The sequence below is a fragment of the Mercurialis annua genome, linkage group LG3 (genome assembly GCF_937616625.2).
Source record: "Mercurialis annua linkage group LG3, ddMerAnnu1.2, whole genome shotgun sequence".
NCBI lineage: Eukaryota > Viridiplantae > Streptophyta > Magnoliopsida > Malpighiales > Euphorbiaceae > Mercurialis > Mercurialis annua.
In genome coordinates, this window is record NC_065572.1 from 13,363,987 (window position 1) to 13,385,947 (window position 21,961).

The following is a 21,961-nucleotide window of genomic DNA, read 5'->3' on the forward strand; positions in this document are numbered from 1 at the left end:
TAAATTTTTTTTTAAAATTTTTTAATGGACAATCGCCCTAAGATGGCGATGGTCCAATGGACCATCGTCCAGCTTTGGCGATGGTCCAATGGATCATCGCCAAAGCTGGACGATGGTCCAATGGACCATCGCCATCTCCTGGCGATGGTCCATTGGACCATCGCCAACGCTGGACGATGGTCCAATGGATCATCGTCCAGCTTTGGCGATGGTCCAATGGACAATATGTCTAACTAATGCCATGTAGTCCAATACAAAAATCCTCATAGAATTTTTTCGCTTCTTCATCGCCTTCTTTTCTCCTACATCAGCATTTTCCGCAGCATTTTTGCCAGCTTTATGGTTTCTTTTGCCACCATTTGGCACCAAAGTCTCTTCATGATCAGTTTTTTTCTTCTTCTGCTCACCAGTAGTTGGACCCTCCTTTGCAACACCATCAATAATAGATTGGCCATCTGTCTTTCTCTTCTTTGGAACAAAATCTACCCCATTACCAGCCGTGGAGTTTGATGTTTGTCCTAGTATAGCATCGGCGGAGGGATATAAGTCTGCGAAAAGCGTAAAAAGAGTCATATTGCAAATATGCTAGGGAAGCTTAGAAAATAAAAACATGAGTAAAAATATGGACCTTGGCAGGAGTTATCAATCCGCCACCTCCCTTCTTTCGGTCTTTGTCATAGTCAGGCTTCAACATACTCTTTTCTATTTCATGAAACAAAGCCACTACGGAAGGTGTTATATTTTTATGAGCAACAATTATATTTTCATGCTGCATTTCACTAAAAAATTGTTTTACATCATCCATCGTTTTGTTCTTGCAGTACAGTTTAATCAAAATGTTGTAAGTCACAATATTAGGAGTGCAACCCTTGCTTACCATAATGTCAAATACTTTTCTAGCCTCACTTAATTGATTCTGCTGACAATATCCACCTATTAATGAATTGTAAGTGACCACATTCGGCTCTATCTCCCTCTGCGTCATTGTTTCAACTATATCACGAGCCTCTAAAACCATCCCTTCTTTACACAAACCATCGACCAATACATTGAAAATGACTACATCTGGCTTGATTTTCCAATCAAACATTTCATTATGTAAAGCTAAAGCTTCCTTGCATTGGCCTAAATTGAAAAGACAACGAATTAAAGAGCTGTAAGTTACAACATCAGCCAATATATTTTCTCTCTTCATCTCTAATACAAGGTTTTTAGCCGTGGTAATGAAACCCTCCCTGCAAAGCCCGTCGATAATTGTATTATAGGTCACAACATTTGGCTGACAACCTTTTTCTCTCATTCTTTGAAGTAAACTAATTGCAGCACTGGATTTTCCAATTTTACATAAGGAATTAGCAACAGAAGAATAGGCATAAACATCAAGTTGATAACCCTTGGCTTCTATATCATCAAACAACTCGACAGCTTGGGCAATTTTACCTTGTAAACAAAGGCCATTGAGTAAGGGATTAAACATAATCACGTCAAGCCGAAATCCGAGTTTGAAGATTTTTCCTAGCATGGCGAATCCAAAATCGACACGATGCAAATGACAGAAGCAATTCATCACTATGTTAATAGTGTAAGCATTAAACGGAAGTCCTGCCAATTCCAATCGCTTACAAAGAGAAAGCACGGCCTGAAAATGTTTCATTCTGACAAGTGCAGATAACAATTTATTAAACTCAACTATGGAAGGTAAGGGGTTGATGTGAAGCATGGTATTGAATGAAAGTAGGGCATCATCAATATTAGTCATTTTTGTATAAGTATGAAGATGACATATGGTACCAATTTTCCCAAAACTATTGAAAGCAGAAGGTGCAGCTGCAACCAACAGAATGGGTTTTAGGGTCCTACGGAGCCTCATTATGCGCAAGTGAATGATCGATATGAGACTCGAAAGAGTCGATTACCATCTTTGATAAAAAAAATGATCGACATAGGTTTGAGCAGCTGCTGCTATTTTTATTGCGAAGAACCAAAAGTAAGGGGGAGTGTAGTTTATGGTGGAATAATGTACTAGGCGCAGCAAATTTCTGTTGTTGTTTCTTTTACTGATAATTTATTTAAGAAAATTGAGTGTGTAGAATTTATAATTTTATGTTTTAATTTTATGCTTTACTTTTTTAAGATACAAGATTTGATTCATGATAATTCAAATTCAAATATAATTAAATGTGAATGCAAAATTTAGATTTTTATACTTATCTGGTTTTTAAACTTGAATCTAAATATATATTTTTTATTACAAAATGGTATCTAATAATATTAAAAATGGAAAAATTATTTATTTATTAGTACAATTTTTTAATTATCATTACTCATGGTGACCCAAACAATACATCTCATTGACGAAAATCTAGTTTACATATTTTTATAACATTAAATATCAAATGGAAAATTACCTACAAAATTTAATAAAATATTTTTGGATACGTCAAGAGAGATAAGCCGAAAGCTAAAGATGAAATCACTACCACCAACTGAGAAAAAATAGAAAAGGAATAATCACTCAAACTTGAATTGGTCGCAGCATAGCATGCAAATAAATTGCTAATGTAATTTTCCGCAGTATGTCCAATTCTGACAAAACAGCTCATTATCATGTCCATAATTAATTAGAGACAATACAATAAACTAAACAAAAAATGAAACAAAATTATACAGTAGACCAGTATGGAGTTACTGCCTAGATCCTGTAACCTCACACCAGAATTTCTTATGCCTCACTTTTTCTCTTCTTCTTTTCTTTCTTCTTGCTTGGCATTTCGGATTCTTCTTCGGCTTGTTCGGAATTTTTTCGCTTCTTCGTCTTCTTTTTTTCTGCATCAGCATTTTCCGCAGCATTTTTGCCAGCTTTATGGTTTCTTTTGCCACCATTTGGCACCAAAGTCTCTTCATGATCAGTTTTTTTCTTCTTCTGCTCACCAGTAGTTGGACCCTCCTTTGCAACACCATCAATAATAGATTGGCCATCTGTCTTTCTCTTCTTTGGAACAAAATCTACCCCATTACCAGCCGTGGAGTTTGATGTTTGTCCTAGTATAGCATCGGCGGAGGGATATAAGTCTGCGAAAAGCGTAAAAAGAGTCATATTGCAAATATGCTAGGGAAGCTTAGAAAATAAAAACATGAGTAAAAATATGGACCTTGGCAGGAGTTATCAATCCGCCACCTCCCTTCTTTCGGTCTTTGTCATAGTCAGGCTTCAACATACTCTTTTCTATTTCATGAAACAAAGCCACTACGGAAGGTGTTATATTTTTATGAGCAACAATTATATTTTCATGCTGCATTTCACTAAAAAATTGTTTTACATCATCCATCGTTTTGTTCTTGCAGTACAGTTTAATCAAAATGTTGTAAGTCACAATATTAGGAGTGCAACCCTTGCTTACCATAATGTCAAATACTTTTCTAGCCTCACTTAATTGATTCTGCTGACAATATCCACCTATTAATGAATTGTAAGTGACCACATTCGGCTCTATCTCCCTCTGCGTCATTGTTTCAACTATATCACGAGCCTCTAAAACCATCCCTTCTTTACACAAACCATCGACCAATACATTGAAAATGACTACATCTGGCTTGATTTTCCAATCAAACATTTCATTATGTAAAGCTAAAGCTTCCTTGCATTGGCCTAAATTGAAAAGACAACGAATTAAAGAGCTGTAAGTTACAACATCAGCCAATATATTTTCTCTCTTCATCTCTAATACAAGGTTTTTAGCCGTGGTAATGAAACCCTCCCTGCAAAGCCCGTCGATAATTGTATTATAGGTCACAACATTTGGCTGACAACCTTTTTCTCTCATTCTTTGAAGTAAACTAATTGCAGCACTGGATTTTCCAATTTTACATAAGGAATTAGCAACAGAAGAATAGGCATAAACATCAAGTTGATAACCCTTGGCTTCTATATCATCAAACAACTCGACAGCTTGGGCAATTTTACCTTGTAAACAAAGGCCATTGAGTAAGGGATTAAACATAATCACGTCAAGCCGAAATCCGAGTTTGAAGATTTTTCCTAGCATGGCGAATCCAAAATCGACACGATGCAAATGACAGAAGCAATTCATCACTATGTTAATAGTGTAAGCATTAAACGGAAGTCCTGCCAATTCCAATCGCTTACAAAGAGAAAGCACGGCCTGAAAATGTTTCATTCTGACAAGTGCAGATAACAATTTATTAAACTCAACTATGGAAGGTAAGGGGTTGATGTGAAGCATGGTATTGAATGAAAGTAGGGCATCATCAATATTAGTCATTTTTGTATAAGTATGAAGATGACATATGGTACCAATTTTCCCAAAACTATTGAAAGCAGAAGGTGCAGCTGCAACCAACAGAATGGGTTTTAGGGTCCTACGGAGCCTCATTATGCGCAAGTGAATGATCGATATGAGACTCGAAAGAGTCGATTACCATCTTTGATAAAAAAAATGATCGACATAGGTTTGAGCAGCTGCTGCTATTTTTATTGCGAAGAACCAAAAGTAAGGGGGAGTGTAGTTTATGGTGGAATAATGTACTAGGCGCAGCAAATTTCTGTTGTTGTTTCTTTTACTGATAATTTATTTAAGAAAATTGAGTGTGTAGAATTTATAATTTTATGTTTTAATTTTATGCTTTACTTTTTTAAGATACAAGATTTGATTCATGATAATTCAAATTCAAATATAATTAAATGTGAATGCAAAATTTAGATTTTTATACTTATCTGGTTTTTAAACTTGAATCTAAATATATATTTTTTATTACAAAATGGTATCTAATAATATTAAAAATGGAAAAATTATTTATTTATTAGTACAATTTTTTAATTATCATTACTCATGGTGACCCAAACAATACATCTCATTGACGAAAATCTAGTTTACATATTTTTATAACATTAAATATCAAATGGAAAATTACCTACAAAATTTAATAAAATATTTTTGGATACGTCAAGAGAGATAAGCCGAAAGCTAAAGATGAAATCACTACCACCAACTGAGAAAAAATAGAAAAGGAATAATCACTCAAACTTGAATTGGTCGCAGCATAGCATGCAAATAAATTGCTAATGTAATTTTCCGCAGTATGTCCAATTCTGACAAAACAGCTCATTATCATGTCCATAATTAATTAGAGACAATACAATAAACTAAACAAAAAATGAAACAAAATTATACAGTAGACCAGTATGGAGTTACTGCCTAGATCCTGTAACCTCACACCAGAATTTCTTATGCCTCACTTTTTCTCTTCTTCTTTTCTTTCTTCTTGCTTGGCATTTCGGATTCTTCTTCGGCTTGTTCGGAATTTTTTCGCTTCTTCGTCTTCTTTTTTTCTGCATCAGCATTTTCCGCAGCATTTTTGCCAGCTTTATGGTTTCTTTTGCCACCATTTGGCACCAAAGTCTCTTCATGATCAGTTTTTTTCTTCTTCTGCTCACCAGTAGTTGGACCCTCCTTTGCAACACCATCAATAATAGATTGGCCATCTGTCTTTCTCTTCTTTGGAACAAAATCTACCCCATTACCAGCCGTGGAGTTTGATGTTTGTCCTAGTATAGCATCGGCGGAGGGATATAAGTCTGCGAAAAGCGTAAAAAGAGTCATATTGCAAATATGCTAGGGAAGCTTAGAAAATAAAAACATGAGTAAAAATATGGACCTTGGCAGGAGTTATCAATCCGCCACCTCCCTTCTTTCGGTCTTTGTCATAGTCAGGCTTCAACATACTCTTTTCTATTTCATGAAACAAAGCCACTACGGAAGGTGTTATATTTTTATGAGCAACAATTATATTTTCATGCTGCATTTCACTAAAAAATTGTTTTACATCATCCATCGTTTTGTTCTTGCAGTACAGTTTAATCAAAATGTTGTAAGTCACAATATTAGGAGTGCAACCCTTGCTTACCATAATGTCAAATACTTTTCTAGTCTCACTTAATTGATTCTGCTGACAATATCCACCTATTAATGAATTGTAAGTGACCACATTCGGCTCTATCTCCCTCTGCGTCATTGTTTCAACTATATCACGAGCCTCTAAAACCATCCCTTCTTTACACAAACCATCGACCAATACATTGAAAATGACTACATCTGGCTTGATTTTCCAATCAAACATTTCATTATGTAAAGCTAAAGCTTCCTTGCATTGGCCTAAATTGAAAAGACAACGAATTAAAGAGCTGTAAGTTACAACATCAGCCAATATATTTTCTCTCTTCATCTCTAATACAAGGTTTTTAGCCGTGGTAATGAAACCCTCCCTGCAAAGCCCGTCGATAATTGTATTATAGGTCACAACATTTGGCTGACAACCTTTTTCTCTCATTCTTTGAAGTAAACTAATTGCAGCACTGGATTTTCCAATTTTACATAAGGAATTAGCAACAGAAGAATAGGCATAAACATCAAGTTGATAACCCTTGGCTTCTATATCATCAAACAACTCGACAGCTTGGGCAATTTTACCTTGTAAACAAAGGCCATTGAGTAAGGGATTAAACATAATCACGTCAAGCCGAAATCCGAGTTTGAAGATTTTTCCTAGCATGGCGAATCCAAAATCGACACGATGCAAATGACAGAAGCAATTCATCACTATGTTAATAGTGTAAGCATTAAACGGAAGTCCTGCCAATTCCAATCGCTTACAAAGAGAAAGCACGGCCTGAAAATGTTTCATTCTGACAAGTGCAGATAACAATTTATTAAACTCAACTATGGAAGGTAAGGGGTTGATGTGAAGCATGGTATTGAATGAAAGTAGGGCATCATCAATATTAGTCATTTTTGTATAAGTATGAAGATGACATATGGTACCAATTTTCCCAAAACTATTGAAAGCAGAAGGTGCAGCTGCAACCAACAGAATGGGTTTTAGGGTCCTACGGAGCCTCATTATGCGCAAGTGAATGATCGATATGAGACTCGAAAGAGTCGATTACCATCTTTGATAAAAAAAATGATCGACATAGGTTTGAGCAGCTGCTGCTATTTTTATTGCGAAGAACCAAAAGTAAGGGGGAGTGTAGTTTATGGTGGAATAATGTACTAGGCGCAGCAAATTTCTGTTGTTGTTTCTTTTACTGATAATTTATTTAAGAAAATTGAGTGTGTAGAATTTATAATTTTATGTTTTAATTTTATGCTTTACTTTTTTAAGATACAAGATTTGATTCATGATAATTCAAATTCAAATATAATTAAATGTGAATGCAAAATTTAGATTTTTATACTTATCTGGTTTTTAAACTTGAATCTAAATATATATTTTTTATTACAAAATGGTATCTAATAATATTAAAAATGGAAAAATTATTTATTTATTAGTACAATTTTTTAATTATCATTACTCATGGTGACCCAAACAATACATCTCATTGACGAAAATCTAGTTTACATATTTTTATAACATTAAATATCAAATGGAAAATTACCTACAAAATTTAATAAAATATTTTTGGATACGTCAAGAGAGATAAGCCGAAAGCTAAAGATGAAATCACTACCACCAACTGAGAAAAAATAGAAAAGGAATAATCACTCAAACTTGAATTGGTCGCAGCATAGCATGCAAATAAATTGCTAATGTAATTTTCCGCAGTATGTCCAATTCTGACAAAACAGCTCATTATCATGTCCATAATTAATTAGAGACAATACAATAAACTAAACAAAAAATGAAACAAAATTATACAGTAGACCAGTATGGAGTTACTGCCTAGATCCTGTAACCTCACACCAGAATTTCTTATGCCTCACTTTTTCTCTTCTTCTTTTCTTTCTTCTTGCTTGGCATTTCGGATTCTTCTTCGGCTTGTTCGGAATTTTTTCGCTTCTTCGTCTTCTTTTTTTCTGCATCAGCATTTTCCGCAGCATTTTTGCCAGCTTTATGGTTTCTTTTGCCACCATTTGGCACCAAAGTCTCTTCATGATCAGTTTTTTTCTTCTTCTGCTCACCAGTAGTTGGACCCTCCTTTGCAACACCATCAATAATAGATTGGCCATCTGTCTTTCTCTTCTTTGGAACAAAATCTACCCCATTACCAGCCGTGGAGTTTGATGTTTGTCCTAGTATAGCATCGGCGGAGGGATATAAGTCTGCGAAAAGCGTAAAAAGAGTCATATTGCAAATATGCTAGGGAAGCTTAGAAAATAAAAACATGAGTAAAAATATGGACCTTGGCAGGAGTTATCAATCCGCCACCTCCCTTCTTTCGGTCTTTGTCATAGTCAGGCTTCAACATACTCTTTTCTATTTCATGAAACAAAGCCACTACGGAAGGTGTTATATTTTTATGAGCAACAATTATATTTTCATGCTGCATTTCACTAAAAAATTGTTTTACATCATCCATCGTTTTGTTCTTGCAGTACAGTTTAATCAAAATGTTGTAAGTCACAATATTAGGAGTGCAACCCTTGCTTACCATAATGTCAAATACTTTTCTAGCCTCACTTAATTGATTCTGCTGACAATATCCACCTATTAATGAATTGTAAGTGACCACATTCGGCTCTATCTCCCTCTGCGTCATTGTTTCAACTATATCACGAGCCTCTAAAACCATCCCTTCTTTACACAAACCATCGACCAATACATTGAAAATGACTACATCTGGCTTGATTTTCCAATCAAACATTTCATTATGTAAAGCTAAAGCTTCCTTGCATTGGCCTAAATTGAAAAGACAACGAATTAAAGAGCTGTAAGTTACAACATCAGCCAATATATTTTCTCTCTTCATCTCTAATACAAGGTTTTTAGCCGTGGTAATGAAACCCTCCCTGCAAAGCCCGTCGATAATTGTATTATAGGTCACAACATTTGGCTGACAACCTTTTTCTCTCATTCTTTGAAGTAAACTAATTGCAGCACTGGATTTTCCAATTTTACATAAGGAATTAGCAACAGAAGAATAGGCATAAACATCAAGTTGATAACCCTTGGCTTCTATATCATCAAACAACTCGACAGCTTGGGCAATTTTACCTTGTAAACAAAGGCCATTGAGTAAGGGATTAAACATAATCACGTCAAGCCGAAATCCGAGTTTGAAGATTTTTCCTAGCATGGCGAATCCAAAATCGACACGATGCAAATGACAGAAGCAATTCATCACTATGTTAATAGTGTAAGCATTAAACGGAAGTCCTGCCAATTCCAATCGCTTACAAAGAGAAAGCACGGCCTGAAAATGTTTCATTCTGACAAGTGCAGATAACAATTTATTAAACTCAACTATGGAAGGTAAGGGGTTGATGTGAAGCATGGTATTGAATGAAAGTAGGGCATCATCAATATTAGTCATTTTTGTATAAGTATGAAGATGACATATGGTACCAATTTTCCCAAAACTATTGAAAGCAGAAGGTGCAGCTGCAACCAACAGAATGGGTTTTAGGGTCCTACGGAGCCTCATTATGCGCAAGTGAATGATCGATATGAGACTCGAAAGAGTCGATTACCATCTTTGATAAAAAAAATGATCGACATAGGTTTGAGCAGCTGCTGCTATTTTTATTGCGAAGAACCAAAAGTAAGGGGGAGTGTAGTTTATGGTGGAATAATGTACTAGGCGCAGCAAATTTCTGTTGTTGTTTCTTTTACTGATAATTTATTTAAGAAAATTGAGTGTGTAGAATTTATAATTTTATGTTTTAATTTTATGCTTTACTTTTTTAAGATACAAGATTTGATTCATGATAATTCAAATTCAAATATAATTAAATGTGAATGCAAAATTTAGATTTTTATACTTATCTGGTTTTTAAACTTGAATCTAAATATATATTTTTTATTACAAAATGGTATCTAATAATATTAAAAATGGAAAAATTATTTATTTATTAGTACAATTTTTTAATTATCATTACTCATGGTGACCCAAACAATACATCTCATTAACGAAAATCTAGTTTACATATTTTTATAACATTAAATATCAAATGGAAAATTACCTACAAAATTTAATAAAATATTTTTGGATACGTCAAGAGAGATAAGCCGAAAGCTAAAGATGAAATCACTGCCACCAACTGAGAAAAAATAGAAAAGGAATAATCACTCAAACTTGAATTGGTCGCAGCATAGCATGCAAATAAATTGCTAATGTAATTTTCCGCAGTATGTCCAATTCTGACAAAACAGCTCATTATCATGTCCATAATTAATTAGAGACAATACAATAAACTAAACAAAAAATGAAACAAAATTATACAGTAGACCAGTATGGAGTTACTGCCTAGATCCTGTAACCTCACACCAGAATTTCTTATGCCTCACTTTTTCTCTTCTTCTTTTCTTTCTTCTTGCTTGGCATTTCGGATTCTTCTTCGGCTTGTTCGGAATTTTTTCGCTTCTTCGTCTTCTTTTTTCCTGCATCAGCATTTTCCGCAGCATTTTTGCCAGCTTTATGGTTTCTTTTGCCACCATTTGGCACCAAAGTCTCTTCATGATCAGTTTTTTTCTTCTTCTGCTCACCAGTAGTTGGACCCTCCTTTGCAACACCATCAATAATAGATTGGCCATCTGTCTTTCTCTTCTTTGGAACAAAATCTACCCCATTACCAGCCGTGGAGTTTGATGTTTGTCCTAGTATAGCATCGGCGGAGGGATATAAGTCTGCGAAAAGCGTAAAAAGAGTCATATTGCAAATATGCTAGGGAAGCTTAGAAAATAAAAACATGAGTAAAAATATGGACCTTGGCAGGAGTTATCAATCCGCCACCTCCCTTCTTTCGGTCTTTGTCATAGTCAGGCTTCAACATACTCTTTTCTATTTCATGAAACAAAGCCACTACGGAAGGTGTTATATTTTTATGAGCAACAATTATATTTTCATGCTGCATTTCACTAAAAAATTGTTTTACATCATCCATCGTTTTGTTCTTGCAGTACAGTTTAATCAAAATGTTGTAAGTCACAATATTAGGAGTGCAACCCTTGCTTACCATAATGTCAAATACTTTTCTAGCCTCACTTAATTGATTCTGCTGACAATATCCACCTATTAATGAATTGTAAGTGACCACATTCGGCTCTATCTCCCTCTGCGTCATTGTTTCAACTATATCACGAGCCTCTAAAACCATCCCTTCTTTACACAAACCATCGACCAATACATTGAAAATGACTACATCTGGCTTGATTTTCCAATCAAACATTTCATTATGTAAAGCTAAAGCTTCCTTGCATTGGCCTAAATTGAAAAGACAACGAATTAAAGAGCTGTAAGTTACAACATCAGCCAATATATTTTCTCTCTTCATCTCTAATACAAGGTTTTTAGCCGTGGTAATGAAACCCTCCCTGCAAAGCCCGTCGATAATTGTATTATAGGTCACAACATTTGGCTGACAACCTTTTTCTCTCATTCTTTGAAGTAAACTAATTGCAGCACTGGATTTTCCAATTTTACATAAGGAATTAGCAACAGAAGAATAGGCATAAACATCAAGTTGATAACCCTTGGCTTCTATATCATCAAACAACTCGACAGCTTGGGCAATTTTACCTTGTAAACAAAGGCCATTGAGTAAGGGATTAAACATAATCACGTCAAGCCGAAATCCGAGTTTGAAGATTTTTCCTAGCATGGCGAATCCAAAATCGACACGATGCAAATGACAGAAGCAATTCATCACTATGTTAATAGTGTAAGCATTAAACGGAAGTCCTGCCAATTCCAATCGCTTACAAAGAGAAAGCACGGCCTGAAAATGTTTCATTCTGACAAGTGCAGATAACAATTTATTAAACTCAACTATGGAAGGTAAGGGGTTGATGTGAAGCATGGTATTGAATGAAAGTAGGGCATCATCAATATTAGTCATTTTTGTATAAGTATGAAGATGACATATGGTACCAATTTTCCCAAAACTATTGAAAGCAGAAGGTGCAGCTGCAACCAACAGAATGGGTTTTAGGGTCCTACGGAGCCTCATTATGCGCAAGTGAATGATCGATATGAGACTCGAAAGAGTCGATTACCATCTTTGATAAAAAAAATGATCGACATAGGTTTGAGCAGCTGCTGCTATTTTTATTGCGAAGAACCAAAAGTAAGGGGGAGTGTAGTTTATGGTGGAATAATGTACTAGGCGCAGCAAATTTCTGTTGTTGTTTCTTTTACTGATAATTTATTTAAGAAAATTGAGTGTGTAGAATTTATAATTTTATGTTTTAATTTTATGCTTTACTTTTTTAAGATACAAGATTTGATTCATGATAATTCAAATTCAAATATAATTAAATGTGAATGCAAAATTTAGATTTTTATACTTATCTGGTTTTTAAACTTGAATCTAAATATATATTTTTTATTACAAAATGGTATCTAATAATATTAAAAATGGAAAAATTATTTATTTATTAGTACAATTTTTTAATTATCATTACTCATGGTGACCCAAACAATACATCTCATTGACGAAAATCTAGTTTACATATTTTTATAACATTAAATATCAAATGGAAAATTACCTACAAAATTTAATAAAATATTTTTGGATACGTCAAGAGAGATAAGCCGAAAGCTAAAGATGAAATCACTGCCACCAACTGAGAAAAAATAGAAAAGGAATAATCACTCAAACTTGAATTGGTCGCAGCATAGCATGCAAATAAATTGCTAATGTAATTTTCCGCAGTATGTCCAATTCTGACAAAACAGCTCATTATCATGTCCATAATTAATTAGAGACAATACAATAAACTAAACAAAAAATGAAACAAAATTATACAGTAGACCAGTATGGAGTTACTGCCTAGATCCTGTAACCTCACACCAGAATTTCTTATGCCTCACTTTTTCTCTTCTTCTTTTCTTTCTTCTTGCTTGGCATTTCGGATTCTTCTTCGGCTTGTTCGGAATTTTTTCGCTTCTTCGTCTTCTTTTTTCCTGCATCAGCATTTTCCGCAGCATTTTTGCCAGCTTTATGGTTTCTTTTGCCACCATTTGGCACCAAAGTCTCTTCATGATCAGTTTTTTTCTTCTTCTGCTCACCAGTAGTTGGACCCTCCTTTGCAACACCATCAATAATAGATTGGCCATCTGTCTTTCTCTTCTTTGGAACAAAATCTACCCCATTACCAGCCGTGGAGTTTGATGTTTGTCCTAGTATAGCATCGGCGGAGGGATATAAGTCTGCGAAAAGCGTAAAAAGAGTCATATTGCAAATATGCTAGGGAAGCTTAGAAAATAAAAACATGAGTAAAAATATGGACCTTGGCAGGAGTTATCAATCCGCCACCTCCCTTCTTTCGGTCTTTGTCATAGTCAGGCTTCAACATACTCTTTTCTATTTCATGAAACAAAGCCACTACGGAAGGTGTTATATTTTTATGAGCAACAATTATATTTTCATGCTGCATTTCACTAAAAAATTATTTTACATCATCCATCGTTTTGTTCTTGCAGTACAGTTTAATCAAAATGTTGTAAGTCACAATATTAGGAGTGCAACCCTTGCTTACCATAATGTCAAATACTTTTCTAGCCTCACTTAATTGATTCTGCTGACAATATCCACCTATTAATGAATTGTAAGTGACCACATTCGGCTCTATCTCCCTCTGCGTCATTGTTTCAACTATATCACGAGCCTCTAAAACCATCCCTTCTTTACACAAACCATCGACCAATACATTAAAAATGACTACATCTGGCTTGATTTTCCAATCAAACATTTCATTATGTAAAGCTAAAGCTTCCTTGCATTGGCCTAAATTGAAAAGACAACGAATTAAAGAGCTGTAAGTTACAACATCAGCCAATATATTTTCTCTCTTCATCTCTAATACAAGGTTTTTAGCCGTGGTAATGAAACCCTCCCTGCAAAGCCCGTCGATAATTGTATTATAGGTCACAACATTTGGCTGACAACCTTTTTCTCTCATTCTTTGAAGTAAACTAATTGCAGCACTGGATTTTCCAATTTTACATAAGGAATTAGCAACAGAAGAATAGGCATAAACATCAAGTTGATAACCCTTGGCTTCTATATCATCAAACAACTCGACAGCTTGGGCAATTTTACCTTGTAAACAAAGGCCATTGAGTAAGGGATTAAACATAATCACGTCAAGCCGAAATCCGAGTTTGAAGATTTTTCCTAGCATGGCGAATCCAAAATCGACACGATGCAAATGACAGAAGCAATTCATCACTATGTTAATAGTGTAAGCATTAAACGGAAGTCCTGCCAATTCCAATCGCTTACAAAGAGAAAGCACGGCCTGAAAATGTTTCATTCTGACAAGTGCAGATAACAATTTATTAAACTCAACTATGGAAGGTAAGGGGTTGATGTGAAGCATGGTATTGAATGAAAGTAGGGCATCATCAATATTAGTCATTTTTGTATAAGTATGAAGATGACATATGGTACCAATTTTCCCAAAACTATTGAAAGCAGAAGGTGCAGCTGCAACCAACAGAATGGGTTTTAGGGTCCTACGGAGCCTCATTATGCGCAAGTGAATGATCGATATGAGACTCGAAAGAGTCGATTACCATCTTTGATAAAAAAAATGATCGACATAGGTTTGAGCAGCTGCTGCTATTTTTATTGCGAAGAACCAAAAGTAAGGGGGAGTGTAGTTTATGGTGGAATAATGTACTAGGCGCAGCAAATTTCTGTTGTTGTTTCTTTTACTGATAATTTATTTAAGAAAATTGAGTGTGTAGAATTTATAATTTTATGTTTTAATTTTATGCTTTACTTTTTTAAGATACAAGATTTGATTCATGATAATTCAAATTCAAATATAATTAAATGTGAATGCAAAATTTAGATTTTTATACTTATCTGGTTTTTAAACTTGAATCTAAATATATATTTTTTATTACAAAATGGTATCTAATAATATTAAAAATGGAAAAATTATTTATTTATTAGTACAATTTTTTAATTATCATTACTCATGGTGACCCAAACAATACATCTCATTGACGAAAATCTAGTTTACATATTTTTATAATATTAAATATCAAATGGAAAATTACCTACAAAATTTAATAAAATATTTTTGGATACGTCAAGAGAAATAAGCCGAAAGCTAAAGATGAAATCACTGCCACCAACTGAGAAAAAATAGAAAAGGAATAATCACTCAAACTTGAATTGGTCGCAGCATAGCATGCAAATAAATTGCTAATGTAATTTTCCGCAGTATGTCCAATTCTGACAAAACAGCTCATTATCATGTCCATAATTAATTAGAGACAATACAATAAACTAAACAAAAAATGAAACAAAATTATACAGTAGACCAGTATGGAGTTACTGCCTAGATCCTGTAACCTCACACCAGAATTTCTTATGCCTCACTTTTTCTCTTCTTCTTTTCTTTCTTCTTGCTTGGCATTTCGGATTCTTCTTCGGCTTGTTCGGAATTTTTTTCGCTTCTTCGTCTTCTTTTTTCCTGCATCAGCATTTTCCGCAGCATTTTTGCCAGCTTTATGGTTTCTTTTGCCACCATTTGGCACCAAAGTCTCTTCATGATCAGTTTTTTTCTTCTTCTGCTCACCAGTAGTTGGACCCTCCTTTGCAACACCATCAATAATAGATTGGCCATCTGTCTTTCTCTTCTTTGGAACAAAATCTACCCCATTACCAGCCGTGGAGTTTGATGTTTGTCCTAGTATAGCATCGGCGGAGGGATATAAGTCTGCGAAAAGCGTAAAAAGAGTCATATTGCAAATATGCTAGGGAAGCTTAGAAAATAAAAACATGAGTAAAAATATGGACCTTGGCAGGAGTTATCAATCCGCCACCTCCCTTCTTTCGGTCTTTGTCATAGTCAGGCTTCAACATACTCTTTTCTATTTCATGAAACAAAGCCACTACGGAAGGTGTTATATTTTTATGAGCAACAATTATATTTTCATGCTGCATTTCACTAAAAAATTGTTTTACATCATCCATCGTTTTGTTCTTGCAGTACAGTTTAATCAAAATGTTGTAAGTCACAATATTAGGAGTGCAACCCTTGCTTACCATAATGTCAAATACTTTTCTAGCCTCACTTAATTGATTCTGCTGACAATATCCACCTATTAATGAATTGTAAGTGACCACATTCGGCTCTATCTCCCTCTGCGTCATTGTTTCAACTATATCACGAGCCTCTAAAACCATCCCTTCTTTACACAAACCATCGACCAATACATTGAAAATGACTACATCTGGCTTGATTTTCCAATCAAACATTTCATTATGTAAAGCTAAAGCTTCCTTGCATTGGCCTAAATTGAAAAGACAACGAATTAAAGAGCTGTAAGTTACAACATCAGCCAATATATTTTCTCTCTTCATCTCTAATACAAGGTTTTTAGCCGTGGTAATGAAACCCTCCCTGCAAAGCCCGTCGATAATTGTATTATAGGTCACAACATTTGGCTGACAACCTTTTTCTCTCATTCTTTGAAGTAAACTAATTGCAGCACTGGATTTTCCAATTTTACATAAGGAATTAGCAACAGAAGAATAGGCATAAACATCAAGTTGATAACCCTTGGCTTCTATATCATCAAACAACTCGACAGCTTGGGCAATTTTACCTTGTAAACAAAGGCCATTGAGTAAGGGATTAAACATAATCACGTCAAGCCGAAATCCGAGTTTGAAGATTTTTCCTAGCATGGCGAATCCAAAATCGACACGATGCAAATGACAGAAGCAATTCATCACTATGTTAATAGTGTAAGCATTAAACGGAAGTCCTGCCAATTCCAATCGCTTACAAAGAGAAAGCACGGCCTGAAAATGTTTCATTCTGACAAGTGCAGATAACAATTTATTAAACTCAACTATGGAAGGTAAGGGGTTGATGTGAAGCATGGTATTGAATGAAAGTAGGGCATCATCAATATTAGTCATTTTTGTATAAGTATGAAGATGACATATGGTACCAATTTTCCCAAAACTATTGAAAGCAGAAGGTGCAGCTGCAACCAACAGAATGGGTTTTAGGGTCCTACGGAGCCTCATTATGCGCAAGTGAATGATCGATATGAGACTCGAAAGAGTCGATTACCATCTTTGATAAAAAAAATGATCGACATAGGTTTGAGCAGCTGCTGCTATTTTTATTGCGAAGAACCAAAAGTAAGGGGGAGTGTAGTTTATGGTGGAATAATGTACTAGGCGCAGCAAATTTCTGTTGTTGTTTCTTTTACTGATAATTTATTTAAGAAAATTGAGTGTGTAGAATTTATAATTTTATGTTTTAATTTTATGCTTTACTTTTTTAAGATACAAGATTTGATTCATGATAATTCAAATTCAAATATAATTAAATGTGAATGCAAAATTTAGATTTTTATACTTATCTGGTTTTTAAACTTGAATCTAAATATATATTTTTTATTACAAAATGGTATCTAATAATATTAAAAATGGAAAAATTATTTATTTATTAGTACAATTTTTTAATTATCATTACTCATGGTGACCCAAACAATACATCTCATTGACGAAAATCTAGTTTACATATTTTTATAACATTAAATATCAAATGGAAAATTACCTACAAAATTTAATAAAATATTTTTGGATAAGTCAAGAGAGATAAGCCGAAAGCTAAAGATGAAATCACTGCCACCAACTGAGAAAAAATAGAAAAGGAATAATCACTCAAACTTGAATTGGTCGCAGCATAGCATGCAAATAAATTGCTAATGTAATTTTCCGCAGTATGTCCAATTCTGACAAAACAGCTCATTATCATGTCCATAATTAATTAGAGACAATACAATAAACTAAACAAAAAATGAAACAAAATTATACAGTAGACCAGTATGGAGTTACTGCCTAGATCCTGTAACCTCACACCAGAATTTCTTATGCCTCACTTTTTCTCTTCTTCTTTTCTTTCTTCTTGCTTGGCATTTCGGATTCTTCTTCGGCTTGTTCGGAATTTTTTCGCTTCTTCGTCTTCTTTTTTCCTGCATCAGCATTTTCCGCAGCATTTTTGCCAGCTTTATGGTTTCTTTTGCCACCATTTGGCACCAAAGTCTCTTCATGATCAGTTTTTTTCTTCTTCTGCTCACCAGTAGTTGGACCCTCCTTTGCAACACCATCAATAATAGATTGGCCATCTGTCTTTCTCTTCTTTGGAACAAAATCTACCCCATTACCAGCCGTGGAGTTTGATGTTTGTCCTAGTATAGCATCGGCGGAGGGATATAAGTCTGCGAAAAGCGTAAAAAGAGTCATATTGCAAATATGCTAGGGAAGCTTAGAAAATAAAAACATGAGTAAAAATATGGACCTTGGCAGGAGTTATCAATCCGCCACCTCCCTTCTTTCGGTCTTTGTCATAGTCAGGCTTCAACATACTCTTTTCTATTTCATGAAACAAAGCCACTACGGAAGGTGTTATATTTTTATGAGCAACAATTATATTTTCATGCTGCATTTCACTAAAAAATTGTTTTACATCATCCATCGTTTTGTTCTTGCAGTACAGTTTAATCAAAATGTTGTAAGTCACAATATTAGGAGTGCAACCCTTGCTTACCATAATGTCAAATACTTTTCTAGCCTCACTTAATTGATTCTGCTGACAATATCCACCTATTAATGAATTGTAAGTGACCACATTCGGCTCTATCTCCCTCTGCGTCATTGTTTCAACTATATCACGAGCCTCTAAAACCATCCCTTCTTTACACAAACCATCGACCAATACATTGAAAATGACTACATCTGGCTTGATTTTCCAATCAAACATTTCATTATGTAAAGCTAAAGCTTCCTTGCATTGGCCTAAATTGAAACGACAACGAATTAAAGAGCTGTAAGTTACAACATCAGCCAATATATTTTCTCTCTTCATCTCTAATACAAGGTTTTTAGCCGTGGTAATGAAACCCTCCCTGCAAAGCCCGTCGATAATTGTATTATAGGTCACAACATTTGGCTGACAACCTTTTTCTCTCATTCTTTGAAGTAAACTAATTGCAGCACTGGATTTTCCAATTTTACATAAGGAATTAGCAACAGAAGAATAGGCATAAACATCAAGTTGATAACCCTTGGCTTCTATATCATCAAACAACTCGACAGCTTGGGCAATTTTACCTTGTAAACAAAGGCCATTGAGTAAGGGATTAAACATAATCACGTCAAGCCGAAATCCGAGTTTGAAGATTTTTCCTAGCATGGCGAATCCAAAATCGACACGATGCAAATGACAGAAGCAATTCATCACTATGTTAATAGTGTAAGCATTAAACGGAAGTCCTGCCAATTCCAATCGCTTACAAAGAGAAAGCACGGCCTGAAAATGTTTCATTCTGACAAGTGCAGATAACAATTTATTAAACTCAACTATGGAAGGTAAGGGGTTGATGTGAAGCATGGTATTGAATGAAAGTAGGGCATCATCAATATTAGTCATTTTTGTATAAGTATGAAGATGACATATGGTACCAATTTTCCCAAAACTATTGAAAGCAGAAGGTGCAGCTGCAACCAACAGAATGGGTTTTAGGGTCCTACGGAGCCTCATTATGCGCAAGTGAATGATCGATATGAGACTCGAAAGAGTCGATTACCATCTTTGATAAAAAAAATGATCGACATAGGTTTGAGCAGCTGCTGCTATTTTTATTGCGAAGAACCAAAAGTAAGGGGGAGTGTAGTTTATGGTGGAATAATGTACTAGGCGCAGCAAATTTCTGTTGTTGTTTCTTTTACTGATAATTTATTTAAGAAAATTGAGTGTGTAGAATTTATAATTTTATGTTTTAATTTTATGCTTTACTTTTTTAAGATACAAGATTTGATTCATGATAATTCAAATTCAAATATAATTAAATGTGAATGCAAAATTTAGATTTTTATACTTATCTGGTTTTTAAACTTGAATCTAAATATATATTTTTTATTACAAAATGGTATCTAATAATATTAAAAATGGAAAAATTATTTATTTATTAGTACAATTTTTTAATTATCATTACTCATGGTGACCCAAACAATACATCTCATTGACGAAAATCTAGTTTACATATTTTTATAACATTAAATATCAAATGGAAAATTACCTACAAAATTTAATAAAATATTTTTGGATACGTCAAGAGAGATAAGCCGAAAGCTAAAGATGAAATCACTGCCACCAACTGAGAAAAAATAGAAAAGGAATAATCACTCAAACTTGAATTGGTCGCAGCATAGCATGCAAATAAATTGCTAATGTAATTTTCCGCAGTATGTCCAATTCTGACAAAACAGCTCATTATCATGTCCATAATTAATTAGAGACAATACAATAAACTAAACAAAAAATGAAACAAAATTATACAGTAGACCAGTATGGAGTTACTGCCTAGATCCTGTAACCTCACACCAGAATTTCTTATGCCTCACTTTTTCTCTTCTTCTTTTCTTTCTTCTTGCTTGGCATTTCGGATTCTTCTTCGGCTTGTTCGGAATTTTTTCGCTTCTTCGTCTTCTTTTTTCCTGCATCAGCATTTTCCGCAGCATTTTTGCCAGCTTTATGGTTTCTTTTGCCACCATTTGGCACCAAAGTCTCTTCATGATCAGTTTTTTTCTTCTTCTGCTCACCAGTAGTTGGACCCTCCTTTGCAACACCATCAATAATAGATTGGCCATCTGTCTTTCTCTTCTTTGGAACAAAATCTACCCCATTACCAGCCGTGGAGTTTGATGTTTGTCCTAGTATAGCATCGGCGGAGGGATATAAGTCTGCGAAAAGCGTAAAAAGAGTCATATTGCAAATATGCTAGGGAAGCTTAGAAAATAAAAACATGAGTAAAAATATGGACCTTGGCAGGAGTTATCAATCCGCCACCTCCCTTCTTTCGGTCTTTGTCATAGTCAGGCTTCAACATACTCTTTTCTATTTCATGAAACAAAGCCACTACGGAAGGTGTTATATTTTTATGAGCAACAATTATATTTTCATGCTGCATTTCACTAAAAAATTGTTTTACATCATCCATCGTTTTGTTCTTGCAGTACAGTTTAATCAAAATGTTGTAAGTCACAATATTAGGAGTGCAACCCTTGCTTACCATAATGTCAAATACTTTTCTAGCCTCACTTAATTGATTCTGCTGACAATATCCACCTATTAATGAATTGTAAGTGACCACATTCGGCTCTATCTCCCTCTGCGTCATTGTTTCAACTATATCACGAGCCTCTAAAACCATCCCTTCTTTACACAAACCATCGACCAATACATTGAAAATGACTACATCTGGCTTGATTTTCCAATCAAACATTTCATTATGTAAAGCTAAAGCTTCCTTGCATTGGCCTAAATTGAAACGACAACGAATTAAAGAGCTGTAAGTTACAACATCAGCCAATATATTTTCTCTCTTCATCTCTAATACAAGGTTTTTAGCCGTGGTAATGAAACCCTCCCTGCAAAGCCCGTCGATAATTGTATTATAGGTCACAACATTTGGCTGACAACCTTTTTCTCTCATTCTTTGAAGTAAACTAATTGCAGCACTGGATTTTCCAATTTTACATAAGGAATTAGCAACAGAAGAATAGGCATAAACATCAAGTTGATAACCCTTGGCTTCTATATCATCAAACAACTCGACAGCTTGGGCAATTTTACCTTGTAAACAAAGGCCATTGAGTAAGGGATTAAACATAATCACGTCAAGCCGAAATCCGAGTTTGAAGATTTTTCCTAGCATGGCGAATCCAAAATCGACACGATGCAAATGACAGAAGCAATTCATCACTATGTTAATAGTGTAAGCATTAAACGGAAGTCCTGCCAATTCCAATCGCTTACAAAGAGAAAGCACGGCCTGAAAATGTTTCATTCTGACAAGTGCAGATAACAATTTATTAAACTCAACTATGGAAGGTAAGGGGTTGATGTGAAGCATGGTATTGAATGAAAGTAGGGCATCATCAATATTAGTCATTTTTGTATA

The 21,961-nt window shown here is 34.7% G+C and overlaps 8 protein-coding genes across 8 annotated transcripts; all 8 read right to left on the bottom strand.

The window, feature by feature from the left end:
* Positions 1–189: 189 nt before the first annotated feature.
* LOC126672302 (pentatricopeptide repeat-containing protein At1g62914, mitochondrial-like) lies at positions 190–4,394 on the bottom strand. The gene is made up of 4 exons (XM_056105015.1): positions 3,458–4,394; positions 797–1,458; positions 629–685; positions 190–585 (listed from the first exon to the last, which is right to left on the bottom strand). The coding sequence occupies exons 1-4, from the start codon at positions 4,392–4,394 to the stop codon at positions 190–192; spliced, it is 2,052 nt and encodes a 683-aa protein (XP_055960990.1).
* Positions 4,395–5,246: 852 nt separating this feature from the next.
* LOC126672303 (putative pentatricopeptide repeat-containing protein At1g12700, mitochondrial) lies at positions 5,247–6,918 on the bottom strand. Its single transcript, XM_050366250.1, has 3 exons — positions 5,845–6,918; positions 5,677–5,733; positions 5,247–5,633 (listed from the first exon to the last, which is right to left on the bottom strand). Exons 1-3 carry the CDS (start codon positions 6,916–6,918, stop codon positions 5,247–5,249), a joined length of 1,518 nt encoding a protein of 505 aa, XP_050222207.1.
* An 852-nt stretch (positions 6,919–7,770) lies between these two features.
* LOC126672304 (putative pentatricopeptide repeat-containing protein At1g12700, mitochondrial) lies at positions 7,771–9,442 on the bottom strand. Its single transcript, XM_050366251.1, has 3 exons — positions 8,369–9,442; positions 8,201–8,257; positions 7,771–8,157 (listed from the first exon to the last, which is right to left on the bottom strand). Exons 1-3 carry the CDS (start codon positions 9,440–9,442, stop codon positions 7,771–7,773), a joined length of 1,518 nt encoding a protein of 505 aa, XP_050222208.1.
* An 852-nt stretch (positions 9,443–10,294) lies between these two features.
* On the bottom strand, positions 10,295–11,966 carry LOC126672306 (putative pentatricopeptide repeat-containing protein At1g12700, mitochondrial). Its single transcript, XM_050366252.1, has 3 exons — positions 10,893–11,966; positions 10,725–10,781; positions 10,295–10,681 (listed from the first exon to the last, which is right to left on the bottom strand). The coding sequence occupies exons 1-3, from the start codon at positions 11,964–11,966 to the stop codon at positions 10,295–10,297; spliced, it is 1,518 nt and encodes a 505-aa protein (XP_050222209.1).
* A 1,441-nt stretch (positions 11,967–13,407) lies between these two features.
* LOC126672307 (putative pentatricopeptide repeat-containing protein At1g12700, mitochondrial) lies at positions 13,408–14,490 on the bottom strand. The gene has a single exon (XM_050366253.1). It carries the CDS (start codon positions 14,488–14,490, stop codon positions 13,408–13,410), a length of 1,083 nt encoding a protein of 360 aa, XP_050222210.1.
* Positions 14,491–15,349: 859 nt separating this feature from the next.
* On the bottom strand, positions 15,350–17,015 carry LOC126672308 (putative pentatricopeptide repeat-containing protein At1g12700, mitochondrial). The gene is made up of 3 exons (XM_050366254.1): positions 15,942–17,015; positions 15,774–15,830; positions 15,350–15,730 (listed from the first exon to the last, which is right to left on the bottom strand). Exons 1-3 carry the CDS (start codon positions 17,013–17,015, stop codon positions 15,350–15,352), a joined length of 1,512 nt encoding a protein of 503 aa, XP_050222211.1.
* Positions 17,016–17,867: 852 nt separating this feature from the next.
* LOC126672309 (putative pentatricopeptide repeat-containing protein At1g12700, mitochondrial) lies at positions 17,868–19,539 on the bottom strand. The gene is made up of 3 exons (XM_050366256.1): positions 18,466–19,539; positions 18,298–18,354; positions 17,868–18,254 (listed from the first exon to the last, which is right to left on the bottom strand). The coding sequence occupies exons 1-3, from the start codon at positions 19,537–19,539 to the stop codon at positions 17,868–17,870; spliced, it is 1,518 nt and encodes a 505-aa protein (XP_050222213.1).
* Positions 19,540–20,391: 852 nt separating this feature from the next.
* On the bottom strand, positions 20,392–21,952 carry LOC126672310 (putative pentatricopeptide repeat-containing protein At1g12700, mitochondrial). The gene is made up of 3 exons (XM_050366257.1): positions 20,990–21,952; positions 20,822–20,878; positions 20,392–20,778 (listed from the first exon to the last, which is right to left on the bottom strand). Exons 1-3 carry the CDS (start codon positions 21,950–21,952, stop codon positions 20,392–20,394), a joined length of 1,407 nt encoding a protein of 468 aa, XP_050222214.1.
* Positions 21,953–21,961: the final 9 nt, after the last annotated feature.